Source organism: Tubulanus polymorphus, chromosome 3 (genome assembly GCF_964204645.1).
Source record: "Tubulanus polymorphus chromosome 3, tnTubPoly1.2, whole genome shotgun sequence".
Classification (NCBI taxonomy): domain Eukaryota; kingdom Metazoa; phylum Nemertea; class Palaeonemertea; order Tubulaniformes; family Tubulanidae; genus Tubulanus; species Tubulanus polymorphus.
In genome coordinates, this window is record NC_134027.1 from 21181411 (window position 1) to 21196613 (window position 15203).

The 15203-nt window shown below is 38.2% G+C and overlaps 2 protein-coding genes across 7 annotated transcripts in view; one reads left to right on the forward strand and one right to left on the reverse strand.

The window, feature by feature from the left end:
* Nucleotides 1-318: 318 nt before the first annotated feature.
* LOC141902487 (solute carrier family 52, riboflavin transporter, member 3-B-like) lies at nt 319-10913 on the forward strand. 3 transcript variants are annotated; one of them, XM_074790241.1, is made up of 4 exons: nt 6221-6250; nt 6400-6480; nt 6556-7845; nt 8389-10913. In XM_074790241.1, exons 3-4 carry the CDS (start codon nt 6592-6594, stop codon nt 8587-8589), a joined length of 1455 nt encoding a protein of 484 aa, XP_074646342.1. In that variant the 5' UTR covers nt 6221-6250; nt 6400-6480; nt 6556-6591; the 3' UTR covers nt 8590-10913. The 3 variants fall into 3 exon arrangements, with proteins under 3 accessions (XP_074646341.1, XP_074646343.1, XP_074646342.1); XM_074790240.1 differs by lacking the exons at nt 6221-6250; nt 6400-6480 and adding an exon at nt 319-453; XM_074790242.1 differs by lacking the exons at nt 6221-6250; nt 6400-6480 and adding an exon at nt 5462-5594.
* Nucleotides 10914-12205: 1292 nt separating this feature from the next.
* The window catches only part of LOC141902435 (pachytene checkpoint protein 2 homolog), a 76656-nt gene continuing 73658 nt past the window's right edge, over nt 12206-15203 (reverse strand). For all 4 annotated transcript variants that reach the window (XM_074790153.1, XM_074790151.1, XM_074790152.1 and 1 more), the window contains 2 exons: nt 15051-15120; nt 12206-12403 (listed from right to left, as the gene is read on the reverse strand). In XM_074790153.1, the coding sequence (XP_074646254.1) occupies nt 12311-12403; nt 15051-15120 (163 nt within the window). In that variant the 3' untranslated portion in view covers nt 12206-12310. The remainder of the gene's footprint in view (nt 12404-15050; nt 15121-15203) is intronic.

The window sequence follows — 15203 nt, forward strand, 5'->3', positions numbered from 1 at the left end:
AACTAAAATCCGACGAGAGATGAAGCGGCGAAACATAATTTTCATTCGAACTAATCCTGCCTAATCGTCCTTTTAACCAACTCGATGAAATTATGAAAATTCTTATTCAATATGTGTTTATAATTTTACAACTTCTAGCTTTTGTTTTTTCAGCAGGTTCTAGGTATCAGCGTAGTGGTCATTTCGGGTCATAGAATTTTGCACTTTATAGCAGCGGAAATGGATCTATAAAAGGCTGGCTCCGAAAGAATTGGAATCCTCGATTGCCACAGCCAACTGCGGAGCATTGCCTTATGTAATCCGTACTCACTTACCCCAGCCCACTTTTGTACATTTCAGAACTCGCATGTCCCCGGCTCGAATTGAAATTAAGCTAATGGTTTTCTATGTTGCAGATTTTGTAACATCGTATTGGATAAAATAAGGGGAGCGACTAAATAAGCCAAGGACAAGGTAATAATCTGTGTTTGAATGGCTTCGTCTTTTAATTTAGGCTTTCCACAAATGCAACTACAAATTAAATTTAAATGCAGTTTATTTTTGCATTTGATTTTGACAGTGGTAGAGCATAGGTGAGTTGTAGGTCGGGTCTACAAGTAAATTCCGGTCTTATCGAGGGATTGTAGTTAAACTGGATTTAGTTGACTCTATTAGTGACCTTAAGTTAAACCGAATGTCAGTTCGTTGTTGCATTGATGGACTGGTGACTGGTCCACAAATCGACCACGGGACTGAGCACGGTCGCAATACGAAGTGGATATTTAACCGTGGTCTAGTGGTATGACGCTGCGCTAGTAATTTACTGGCCCGGGTTCGAGTCTAGCTCTGTCCGCTCTATTTTCTTTAACTCTGTTCTCCACACTTTCCTTGAATTTTCTAAGCGGCGAATTTTCTGTGCGCATGCGCGGCACAAATCAGCCAATCAGCGACGATGTATGGTAAAATAGCGGTAATAAATACTCAGCCGTATACGGTAAAATATCCACCGCCGTCGCAATATAGTAGTTCTGACCTACCTAATATATTAGAAATTCCAAGATGGCTGATATTTTGAAATGCGTTACCAGACTCATCCTCATTTGCCAGGGTTTGATAGCTGCTCGCTGGAGCTCGCGCTAATACAAACCCTGGCGGCAAACCCTTCCATTGGTCTATTACATCACCCACTACTTCTTGGGCGGACAGGTTCCTGCTCAGTGCCCACCAGTCTGTATATCTAACCAATCAGATGCAATTACACCAGCATGACGTTTGCTCTATAAATATTACACATCTGATTAGCTAGATATATAGACTGGTGGGCGCTGAGCGGGAACCTGTCTGCCCAAGAAATCGTGGGCGATGAAGTGAGATAGACCAATGAATGGTTTGCGGCTAGTGCGGCTATCAAAATCTGGCAAGCAAGGATGTACCAGACTATAGTGCCTTTCGTTATTTTTGCTCTGACCTCTAGTCGACTATAATAACTGAGGTTCGTCGGGATTTTGGTTAACCTTAAATCACTTGATTTTACTGAACTGCTTTTATTGTTAACCTAACCATATAACACTTATCTTAAGATTAAGAATTGTCTAATTACACTGTAATTATGTAGCTTAATACAGTGATACAGTTGAGGACAACAAATGATAGAATGTAGAAAAGGCAATGCTTTTTAAAAACAGTAAGAATAAACTTGAGAAATATTGTTATTTTAAATGAAATTTATTCACACTCAGCACCTCAACAAGAGGTAAACAGAGGTACATTGAATTGGCCTTACACTAGTGCCACATAGTGGAAATGTGACCTTAACTACAGTTAGTTTTTAGCCCACTTGGGACTTAAGTCCCAGCGGGCTATTGCGTTCACTTTTCGTCCGTCGTCTGTCAGTAGACGGAATCCAGTTATTTTGGGAAGTTTTGAAGACGCTTCAAGGTAATGTCTTGATATTTGGTTTATACATGTATCTACCCAAGACACATCTTCAGCCCAAAAAATGGCCCTGCCAGAATCAAGATGGCCGACTGGCAGCCATTGTTGTTCGCCAAAATCAGCACTTTTTACACGTTTTTGAACTTTTTGAGGGAAATTTTGAAGACGCCTTGATCAATAACCTTGATCTGTCGTATATATAGGACCTTTTAAGTGCCCAAAAATGTTAATTTTGGCCCGAATTCTGAGTCCTGTAGCTTCCTACTGGATTGCCATTTCTCATTTCAATTGCTGATGGGTATTCTTTGGAAAGGGATGTTTTATACCTGAGACAGGTATTTTTGATCAGCCAATTATTACGCAATTGGCAGCCATCTTGGTGTCATTAGTACTCATAGGTGGGAAAAAGTTTTTTCAACATTATGTTGATACCTAAACATATTTTGTTACAACAATGAATCAGAAAGTTGTAGCTTATAACGTGTTCTATGATTGTGGTGAGTTTCAAGGTAATTGGATTTCGTATATGGCCACCAGGGGGCGTTGAATAATACAATATCTTAGCATTTCTTTATTATATTCGTACCTATGCATATTTTGTAACCACAATCAATTGGAAAGTTGTAGCTCATGACATCATCTATGATTGTTGCGAGTTTTAAGGACATTAGTTTTTCTATATGGTCACCAGGGGGCGTTGAATAGTAGAATAACTTAGTATTTCCTTATTATATTGGTACCTAGGCATATTTTGTTACCATGATCAATTGCAAAGTTGTAGTTCATGACATGTTCTATGATTGTGGTGAGTTTCGATGTCATTGGGTTTTGAATATGGTCACCAGGGGGCGTTGAATAGTAGAATGACTTAGTATTTCCATATTAAATTGGTAACGAGGCATATTTTGTTATCACAATCAATTACAAAATCGTATCTGCTGACATGTTCTATGATTGTGGTGAGTTTCAAGGTCGTTGGTTTTTGTAAATGGTCACCAGGGGGCGTTGAATATTGAAATTGTTAGATTGTTGAGCATTTGAAACCACTTCCCAAGTGGGCATGGTGTCCCTGGACCCCTAGTTTTTATTTGAAAACAGACATTAAGAAAAGGCCAATGGACTTCCAAATTGGAATAAATCTACAAGCAAATAATAATTTTTGCTACGGGGAAACTGGCCTGTAAATCTGAATAAACCCCGAAACTAGCAGGCTTCTAGGTCCCAACATACAAAATTGACATGCTGCCTTATCTCAGTATCCCCAGTTCATTTCATTGACTAGGGATCACTTGGCCGAAGGTTAACTATCAAATTAGCCTTTAATTGTCCCTATCACACTTATCCATAGCTTAACTTAAGCCTACTTTTGAGCAACTCTCGTCTCGAACCTTTTAACTATAAATCGAGTTTACCTGGGGCCAGTTGCATAGTCATGGCTTAGACTTAAGACCAGTCTAAGACCAACTTAGTTCTGTAGCTAATCTAACAACTTAAGACCAGTCTTAAGATTTAAGACCACTTTTGGACTTAAGTCACGACTGTGCAACTGGGCCCTGGGGTTTAAGTTTAAAGGGCTTAGAAAACTGTCCCCAAACTGTGCAGTAAATGTAGTACCTTTCTACAATAGATAGGGTTTCAGCATTTTTAATAATCTCCATCATAGGCCTATATGATATCTAATCTGATATCTAAGGCTCTACTAAACGATCATCATTATAGAGTACCTTCAATCCCCTGTATGCATAACTGTTCATCCATCATCATAGAAAATGTTAATCTGCTGCCAGAAACAGCAACATATCAGTTAGGCTATTCAGTAAACTTACTCGTACATTGGTCTTCCAACTTTTGATCATCCAGGCTTTACATATGTTCAGAATTTCACCTTAGGCCCGCGATTGATAGCTGCAAAATAAAGCTCGCATCACATTACTAAGGTCAAACCTTTAAGATTCTTGGTCGAAATTAGCTTCTCCCATGGTCGACATTTTGTAGCACGCTCCGCGTTTCCTGCCATAGGCCTATGCAAACACACGAGAAATTAACTAGAAATGAAATGCTGTATTTTAGGCCTAGGCCTACCAGTAAATCAAGCTCTAGGTATTGGCTGACAGAATGTTACAATAAATGCTAACATAATGTGTGATAGTAGTGTTCTGTAATAGAAAAAATAACAGTTTGCATAGGCCTATAGGCCCATCCTTAATATAAGAAATATTGGACTAATTATTTCCTGCTTTACTCAATCTTTACCATTTGTTACATTATCACTCAAATGATCCGCCATCAGCTGGTATATACGCTGGTATATATTCATATGGAATTGAAGATCACGAAAATATTTCAAAAAAATCAATTAACATAGGCCTCAGTGACTGAGTAATTAAAAAAAAAAATCAATTAACATAGGCCTTAGTGACTGAGTAATATTGCAGGTCTTTTAAAAACTCCTTCATAAATTATGCATAATTTTCGTTAGAATATTAAGCTTTAAAGCTTTTTTGAAAACCAGTTTTAGTCATTTAATTTCGATTGTGACTTTTGATATGGATAAGGTTTAACATGATGATACAGGTGTAGATCCAGGGGGGCTTCAGGTGCAAGAGCACCTTCGGTGTAAATTTCCGTTGTATTAATTAGGTCTATTATCAGTTTGTTATATTAACGCTTCTTTTTAAAGCATAAGGTATATTTTGAATGTATGAGATGACCGAGCAGTGCCTAAAAATGCTCAGAATGCATGATGGACGCAATTTTTAAATATTTCAGCACTAAATTTAAATATGACCAGCAGAGCAGGGGCGGATCTAGGGGGGATTTCAGTTCAAGAATCGGCCTGAAAAACATTTCTTTTTCTTTTACCACTGCTATTCCAAATGATTCTGAAAAAAATCATTAGTAACTCCTACGTCAAATATAATGATAAATTTCACTGGTTAAATGCAGGAAATGCATCTGGAGGCTTCTATTTTTCATTGAAAAAAATTATGTGCTAGTGGCACTTGCTACACTGCTGAGTAATTTTAACCTGGGAATCCCCCCATGTCTAATCCTGGATCCGCCCCTGCAGAGCACCCCTTTTGAAAATCATGGATCTACCCTGTGATATTATGAAATTAGATATGAAGGCCTGTTGCCCCCCTTTGAAGCTCATGCCTAAAAGGCTTGAATGCAACATGCGCTCTAATTCATATTCTGAATTGTTGCTTATGGAACATTGATACAAATATCACTTAATACGGAGGAGATATAGGCTTAGACAATATTATAGTACACAGCAAGCGAGTACCAATTTGTCATTAAGAGCTTTTCAACTGTGAAGAGTGAATGTCTGGATTATGAATATCGGGGTAATATATGCGTAGGATTATTTTCGACATGACATACGTATAAAACATGTGAATTATTCCAGTTTATGTAAGCAAACGACAATGAATCGTGGATTATGAACTTTGACCCGTTAGGACTAGCAGAAAATCACGTGTAATAACACTCGCTGTCGTAAACATTTAAGCTCATTGTGTGGATAGTTCAGCAGCTGAACTGTGAGCTGCAGTAACTGGATATTTTATGATATTCAGTCCTACGCAGTATATATTTCATTAGTGCTGATAAATCAAACTGGAAAAGGATTGGGAACGTTTTGACTTAGACATTCATGGGTACATGGCAATTTTTAGGTAAGTTCAGGGTGGTAATTGTATTTACACAGTAAGGTCCAGTTGGTGAATGTTTTCAGGCCTTTCTTAATTACTTGGAATACAGATTTGATAAGAGGTTAAAAAGAGAGAAAAGGGAAAAATCAAAATTCAAGCATTTTCCGCATATAATCTTGGAAGGACTGTGGACAAAAATAGGAGTGGAAATTATGTGGAAATCATTAGATGGAAAATGAAGACAAAAATATCATGTAAAAAGTTTTATTCTCCAGCAAATGTAAAACTAGTCATTAAATCAGCTATCAACTATTTCTAAACAGGCCACAAGATATCTCAAGTTTTCGATCGGTTCATTTATAAATTCGGTTCCATAGTTCAAGGGTTCGAGATTTATCTCAAATAAACAAAGTTTGAAACGACTATCAATTCATGCAGGTATCAATCCGCGGACTGGAACTCTCTTCGACATTCGTCACCGCGCCAAAATCCCTCTGTTGAAAACATTTGATTTAAAATGGGGTTTACCGTACGATAGAACCTGCTTCGTTGTGCGGATCATTTTGGACCAATGAAATTAATCCAGTTTATGAAGCATCTGGATTAAGAAAATTTTATGAAGTAGATTCTATGTATTGGTAAATGGTAAATACAGTGGAACCTTGTTTTTAGGACCTCAGGTATATTGATTTATCAGTTATTACAATTATCACAAGAATTTCTTCCTAGATAGGGGGGAGTTTTAATAATTTAATACTGGATATAACGAACGATCCCTAGGATCCAGTTCCACAGTTATGAATTAGAGTTAATTCCGAGCTAAAATTAGTTCATTTCCAATGTTTTAACTCTCAAGAGTCAAAACTTAACTCACGAGTGCGTACCTGGTTCTGAAGTTCATTGCGACAAGGTACCACTGTGATAACCAGATAAATCGAAATCCGAATTAAACAAACTTTATCATGTTGATCTTCTTTTTTTTCAGAAAAAGAAACTATATGACAGACGTTCCAACTTGAATATGGCAGAATTTTGCTGTAAAAATCAGAAGATCTCCGTAGCCGTTTATCTGCTAGTCGGGTTGTTCGGAATCGGCTCGTGGTTGGCGATCAACGGGTTATGGGTCGAATTACCGATACTGGTCGCCCGCTTACCCGAAGGATGGGATTTACCGTCCTACCTCGTCGTGATAATACAGCTCGCGAATATCGGACCGATCGCGTACGCCGTGGCGAACAAATTCAGCAACGGCAAAGTTGGCGAGGTCAGCGTCGTGTATATCATCGTAACGGTCGGCGCGCTGGCGTGCTTGCTGCTGGCGATATTTTGGGATCGCGTTACTCTTATAGGCGGCGTCGATCACAGCACGGCGTTGTTGGTTCTAGCGTTTTCTTTGGCGCTTGTCGACTGTACGTCGTCGGTCGTGTTTCTGCCGTACATGGCCGTGTTTAAACCCGAGTACATGACCGCGTTGTACATCGGCGAAGGTTTCAGCGGATTGTTGCCGAGTCTCGTCGCGTTGATCCAAGGCGTCGGCGGCAACGGCGACTGCGTCAACGTCACCGTGCCCGTCGACGTGAACGGCACGAACGCGACGACGTCGAAGCTCGTTCCCGTCGCCGTCGAACCGCTTTTCACCGTCGAAGTGTTCTTCTTCTTCCTGTTCGCGATGATGCTGCTGTGCGGAGGCGCGTTCACGTGTTTGAACTATTTGCCGTATTGTCGCCGCGAGCACGCGAAACTGAAAGTCTATTTGGAAAACGTCGACGACGCCGACGACAAACGAGCGGTCGAATTTCGAAAGCGTCATCGTCGCAGTAGCTGTTGCCCGAGCAGCGGCGAGCCCCGCCAGACCGAATCGACGGAAGACGTTATTATTCACGATACCGAGAATTCGGCCGTTCGTTTGTGCCCTGACGACGATGCCGATCGAAATCAAAACGAATCCGGCCCTCTGCCGTTAACGAAATATCAATACGTGTATCTGCTAGTGTTGAATAGTTGGATAAATGCTCTCGGAAACGGACTGCTGCCGTCCATCCAATCGTACTCGTGTTTACCGTACGGTATAATGACCTATCATTTAGCGGTGACGCTGGCGAGCGTGTCCAATCCGGTCGCGTGTTTCGTCGCGTTCTTATCGCCGACGAAATCGAAGAAAGTCGTACAGATTTTGACGTATTCGAGCACCGCCGTGGCTGCGTATATCGTGTACACCGCCGCCACGAGTCCACACCCACCGTTATTAGACAACGTTGGCGGACAAATTCTTGTGGTAAGTGTTGTCATTTCTTAGTTCAAAGCCGGGTTTGCAATATCGCCAGTTAGTCTGCATGGACTGACTTTGAAATGTGGGAGGGTCCTCATCGCTTAGTCATGGTCTTTGCTTTCAATGACCCCTGTGGGTAAAATGTGCAAAAATCTAAATCAGCTGGTACCACTGGTCCAGTAAGACGTAACAGTGATAGACCGATCTAAGATTGACGAGGACATCCACTTCTTCCAAAAACCAAACATCGGCCATGTTATCAACGCACTTTCAAGAAGTGATCGCCAAAATGTTGAACGTCTTAAGTGAGGGGAGTCATCTCTACATTCAATAGCTGTTTAATTGAAAACTAAGTGAACTAATTCTGTGGCTCGGTCACCATTACATGTATTCAATATGGCATCATTAACAGCTGATAAAACTTACCTGTCTATAAGGTACCGATCCTGGGTAAAAGCAGCTCCTGTTTCCGTCGGAACTCAATTATTGAAAACTTTTTTTAGGAGGTTCTAAGCCATTTGTTAATGAGATGTTCTGTTTGAATTGTAGGTGGCGTGTTGGATCCTTGTGACGAGTATATTTTCATATACGAAAGCGACGATAGCTTGTATATTCCGTAACGAAGGAAGGAAGGCATTGTTATATTGCGGCGGAACAACGCAGGCTGGCTCGGCTGTCGGGGCTTTAGTCGCGTTTCTATTGGTCAACATATTTCATCTATTCGTCAGCTTACCGCCGTGTTCTACCTGAACATCTACTCAAACACTTGTTACTTGTCAGTCATTAGGAAGTTAACGGTCTGTTGCTTATTTGATACTGGTCAACTGGCTATAACAATGAATTTCATTACAATTTTGTTTGGGAAAAAAACGATTTCCCTGATTCTCAACTCAGAAAGAGGCAAAGTTTTACCGTATTGTGTAATGCTACCAACTTATTGAATTTTTTGCCACGGCAAATAAGAATTTTCATGCACGTTGAGGCAGGTTTTGATTCGGCTCCACTGTTTCAGAGATACTGTTCCGATGGGTCAGTTGCAAAAAAATTGGTTACAGTAAACCACTGTATTTTTGACTTAGTGACAATCAAAAGCCCATTGTAATCACTGTATTTATCCGCTAGTCATCTTAAACAGAGCAACTGGCCTCTACTGCTCCTTTCGACCGGAATACATTCTTCCTATTCTGGAATAGAATCTGCAAATAGCGTTCGTAATCCAGATTGCCATCAATCGTATTTCACGGTTGTTGTTTCTCAACCACTGTAGAGCTATGTCAAAACCTGCTTTTAGGTACCATCGTCATGAAAAAGCTTTATTAACCCTTTCAGTGCTGGCTAATTAATACCCTTTAGTGCTGAAGATAATTTGAAAATTCTGAAAAATTCCACCCTAGTGTGTTGAATGACAGGAATAGCACTATAGTGCGTCTACACCCTGGCGCGGTATATCGTTAGTTATTAATATTTCACTATGTTTGACAGGTGCTGCCATCTTTCAAGAGAGATAATTAGTAATTACTAATTAAATCAATACACCGCAGTGCCGTGTACTAGCAATATCCATCACGGATTCATACACCGCACTGCGGTGTAGACGCACTGAAAGGGTTAAAGGTCTTGATTTAGTTTTTTACATTCCATATTTTCAATATGCACGACAAAACTGGACCTCGACCATTTCTTATGTTTTATCTCTTCATAGACAAAGACTAGGCAACATTTCTGAGAAAAGTTCAGCCATTTTATCTTAATCTAGTTAGGCACTAGTAAAAACCTTGAGCACTATATCTGCTGGAGTGGAACCCCGTTATAACAGCTCCTATTCTATAAACGATAAGTTCGATGCAAAATATGAGAAAATTTTTATCTCATAGGTTGTTCCACTTAATACGATCTCAATATTATACCCTGGAATAGGGCCTTTATTGTTACAAGGGTTTGTTGTTAATGGTTTTTAATGTAATTTTTTTCTTCGAAAAAAAATACCTACCCGGTATTGCATAATTTAACTACTACTCAGAATCTGCTATTTTCTTGAGAGTTGTAGTTTTATAATTATTATGATTAACTTATGTATTATGTGACTTGTGTTAGAATGTTTGACGGAATATATTGATTTAAAAGCTACATTAGGCTCCTGCTCAAGTCAGATCCGATCAACTTGGATATCAGGCGGTCATTAAATTTGAAAGATTCTCTAGAGAAATCCCACAATAACAAAGCCAAGATTGAAAAGTTCTATATGAGGAGCGACGTTTCGGCTAACAACTGTTAGCCATCATCAGGCGTACTCCTGATGATGGTTAAGTTGTTAGCCGAAACGTTGCTCCTCAAATACAATCATTCTGATAAAAAAAATTTCAATCTTGGCTATGTTATTGGGGGATTTCTCTCGTGATCATCATACACGGATATTGTGTATCTTTGACTAATTGAAAGATTCTCACCCTGTATAAATATTCAACTGAGGTAATGCTCGAGTCAGAAAAATATTTATGGTCCTAAAACTGAGCTATCTGTTAGTAAAAAAATTCTAATTAGCGTCTTGATACAAGGATGCGAACCAGATGGTAGTGTGAGACTCGGCCACATTTCTCCCTATATTCAAACCCGAGTGGCAATGTGCTACATTAGGAATTTGAATCTGATGATACTCTGCCATGTAAACAGATTGTGCTGTAGCAGGCCCAGAAGTCATGTTTCATCCAGCTAATGATTTTGAAGTATGAAACAGGAAATATGATTGGCTTGCTCACTTGGGTTGTCTGAATGTTGCTGGCATATTTGAGCAGTCAATAGACCAATACTTTGTGTTTCTAGTTAATGATAAAATCCTTTGTGTATCATGTTTCAATTTGTTGTTGAATATTCCATGACATTAATGCAAATCAATGAATATACATGCAATAAATTTTTCGAAATGAATAGTTGACTATTAGACGTGAAACAGATGTTTTGATATTATGGGTTTGTCATTGTACCTATGTGCTGCAGAGTTTTACTGTTAGAATAAACTAATTTTATGATACTAATTGATATGATTATGAAATGATGAATGTTGGATATTGAATGAATGTTGAATAAATATAATAAAAGTTTAGATGAATAATTCTATGACAGCTGGTTTCTGTTATCATTTGATTTGGTACCAGGTTCTTGTAAAAAAAACCTCCATGCTCAACTATAGTCTCGCATTACAGGTACTTATATAAAGTTGTCGTCATGTGGAGTCCCAATTTGAATTTTAATCTGGATGCAAGTAAATTTAATGGAAATTCATTCTGTATATCTCACAACTGCCATTCAGAACTGAACTGCCATTTGAGAACGACTTAGCCTGTGTTACCACCATCCTCTTGGGTTTACTTTACCCCGAAAGTGCTTCTCGCATCACATGGTACTCATCTTGGCTCATGTTGGTCTCGGCAAAATACCTTGCTCCCCCTTGTATAAACTACCCTCACTTTCCTAAATGACAACAAATCACAAACCAAAGGCATTTTTACGAGCATCTAATTTTTGCAAACTTCATTATCTGTTATCTAAATCACCATTATTGTTGCAAAAGTTCTGATTAAATCGTGAAGTCAGGGAAAATCTATATCAAAATTTAATGCTGGTTATAACCCTCCAAGAAATCTTTTTCCAAAACCATTTTGGATTCCCAAATAAATTAATCTTCGAATTGAGTGTAATCAAGAGGTGGATACCAGTTAACTACCAAACTTGCTGGTATAACTGCTGCTGATATATTGTGTGATTTTAATTAACATGTACGTGTCCATTACTCACTAGAACTTTTTTCCTAGTGTACATAATTCTGATTGGCTTGTGACGTATATCTCACTTTACTAGGACATGCTCAACTCTTTCAAGTTGACTAACAAGATGATTTTCTGATTTATTTCCTTTCTTCTTTTTACCAATCTGTATCTCTCGTCATAATAAATCAGCATTCAGTATACAGTAAGCCTCATCCAACAGATGATCTTGGTCTGACATAAGGTGATGTCTACTTTATATCGACTAGATACTGACTGTGATGAGACCCCTAGTCGTCTGGATGCAGAATAGATGATCATCAAGTATCCTTGGTTCAAACCCAGTACTGGCACTGCTTCACAGTGATTTGTATGCTGAATAGAGAACAGGGGTGTTCCTGGTTCGGACTACTGATACTAAATCTGAGTGGTTGAGGTACTGAATAAAGGTAGTCTTATTTTACTGACTCGAGAAGCTTGACGTTGATTTGAGGATGAACTTCCTTTCATAGACGACGATGACAACCAGAGTTAAAAGTCCACGTTATGACTAAGATTTTGTGTATTTTTATTTAAATATAAGAATTATATTTATTTACAAAACATCGATGAACATACGTGAGAATCATTTATAGGACGAACGTATTGAACCAATTTCTCGAAATTTCATTGAAATGCATTTGTAAAACTATACTATATATATGCGATTTTCATTCATTTGAAAGTTCTTTTATTTCTTGAAACTGTTTTAATACGGCTTTCTCCAAGGCTTCCAAATATACCTCCATCGTGACTGTTGGCGTCTGCAATGAAAAGCAGATTAAAATTATAAATCCGGTAGTTCAGTCGAAAAATTGCGCCATTTTGGCAACAAGCAATTTGCACTATTTTGGAAACAAGTAATTTACGCCCTTTTGGCAACAAGCAATGAAACTTCCAGGAATGGTAGAGATTAACTAGCTGAAAGAAATCAGATATGACCACCATGACGAAGGGTAAAATGCCCTCAAGCTTGCTAACTATATAAGCTGGTAGAGTAGAATTCGAATCATTTTGGGCTGATAAAATCAAACCATCGAAATAGAAATTGAAAGAAGATTAAAAACAGATCCAGACTAAGCAGGTTACTGTTGAACCGAGATTCACTGAACATAATTAAAATACATGAAGAACAAGGACAGCCAGTCATGAGTTCTATTTAACAAAAATACATTTCAATTCATCTCGGATATTCTCAGACAATTGGTCATCTTTGTTATCAGGATGACTGTCCTATTTACAGGCATATGTCCTGAGGGAAATTCTAGTGTTAAGTCGTAAATCATTAGTTCCATTCTGCAAGTCACAAGTCTCTTACGTTAACAGTTCTACTCCAGGAGTCAATGACAGTAAGTACTACAAGTCATACCATAGAGATGACTATGCTGATATGGTATCAGCTGGGACTGGTTATCTGGTAAACTATTTCATATTTTCAAAATTTAATATTTAATATTTTTCACAATATGAAAAATATTCAAATAAAATTCATATGATGTCACATATCAGAGGGTGGCTGAATAATGAGTCTTGGAAACAAAACCTCTTCCAATTTATGGATGCGGAAGCTAAAACACCTGGGTGTAGTATTAGATCGTTTTATATCCTGGAATTTATCACTAAAATATTCAGACCTCGACCTATACTTATAGTTTTACCGCGATTTTACGTGAATTGGCTCAATGCCAACCTCATACTGCTGACAAAGGTAAACCAAAAAGTTAACAACGTACGTTTTTTTCTCACTTACGTACGTGGGGGCTCTAATTCAATGTATGCTTGGGTACAGGAGAGAGTGGAATTTTATGGAAATGAATGGTCCCTAAAATACATACATACATCCTCTGTAACCAATGAAAAGGCTATAATTCTGTAGTAGTCACATTGTCCTCCCTGAGCTTGATCACTTGTTCGGCTTTTTTTCGCGCGTACAAATAGAACATTTCGCGCACTTCCATCACGGCGTTGATTCGCCGGCGAATACTTTCCCGATACCGAACTAGGGAGTGTTCCTTCGATCGATCGAATCGCACCTCCAAATGTTTCAGATTGCGATCGAGAAAATCGATCTGACGACACGCCAACTCGAACTGTTTCTCCAATTCGAGCATTCGTGTCAATATATCGATCTCCTTTTCGTCGTAGATAGTCTGCTGATCGGAGACGTCGATTGCCAGCGAATCGACGTCCAATTCGTTCAACGATTCCTCGTCTATTTCGTCATCGCCAGTGCGGCTCATTTTATTTAACGAATAAAAATCCGAATAAAAATTTATTTAACGAATAAAAATAGTCTAAACTGGCATTACACAATATCCACAATCTATCCACATGTATGCGTGTCCATCCGCAATCTAACGTATATAATCCGTGTACAGATGTTTAAAGCATCAAGTGTTAATCACCTACTCCCCAGAGGTATCCCAGTGTAAAAGTGTTAATGTAATATTCTTACATTAACTATTCAAAATCCAATTTTATACACGCGGATGACATTTTCTCGAATATCTCTATACTAGTAGTTTAGTCCGGTTCCGTAGGCAGACGAAGTATTCTCAAATATCTCTAGTGATCATAATTGTAAGTGGATTGTCTATAATCTGAACTCAATACGCTAATACACACATCTCATATATCTCTATGCTATTAATTACTATGGGTGGAGGATATGTCTACACACTATTTGACCTGTGTCTGCTTGTACACACTTCTACAATAGTAGACAGTAAGCAACTTGTTTGGGCAATCAGCTAACACGCCACACAATTAACTACTACTCACACAAGCACAGGCAACACACATTATAATCATATCAATTCAGTATCTATAAACAATCGTTTCTTTTAAGTTGACAACAGAAATCAAAGGCATTGGGAATACCATTTAAACCCCAGTTAAAAATGTCAAAGGTTAACTGCACATTTCAATTGGAATAATATGTAGTTAAATACAAATGTCCAAAAACAACATTTATTTCAATCAGGAGTACCTATATATTGATTATATATATTGTTATATCGATTTGATACAAGCATGCAGATAAGAATAAGATAAAAGTCTTAGTCGAAATTTCAATGAAACATATCTAAATAATCATTGAAATCTTTTTGCAAATGTGCAAAATGTGCCCAATAAATAATGCGCCCAATTTCCACCAGTTTCCGAGTTATTTTATTCATTTCTTTACGTGAGAAACTATTGTTATTAATTCACTTTATTTGAATGTTAAAATACATTCAGATAAATAGAAAAAAAGGTCTTCAATATTTTCAAACGAAATCTTTCAATGTGAAAAGGTTTCCGTGGTTTGACGATATAGAATTCATTGAGGGAATGAAAAAAACTCTTGTTTAACTAAGAAATAAAATTTTGATTCATATAGCGATTCAGTAATTCAGGATTTTTTTTTACCTGAACGAACACAGCGTGTGCAATGAAAGGCAACTTTCTCAAAGTGCGTCCACTTAAGCCATAAGCAATCCTGTATAAAGATAAAAGAAATTGCGCATTGATATAGATTTACCATCATTAAAGCCTTTTTAAATTACTACTTGGAGTACGGAT

Excerpts from the sequence above, each read along its gene's own strand:
- LOC141902487 (XM_074790240.1), top strand. The coding sequence starts at position 6,592 with ATGGCAGAATTTTGCTGTAAAAATCAGAAGATCTCCGTAGCCGTTTAT. Across the intron at positions 7,846-8,388 it reads TTGGCGGACAAATTCTTGTG|GTGGCGTGTTGGATCCTTGT; the intron begins GTAAGTGTTGTC and ends TTTGAATTGTAG.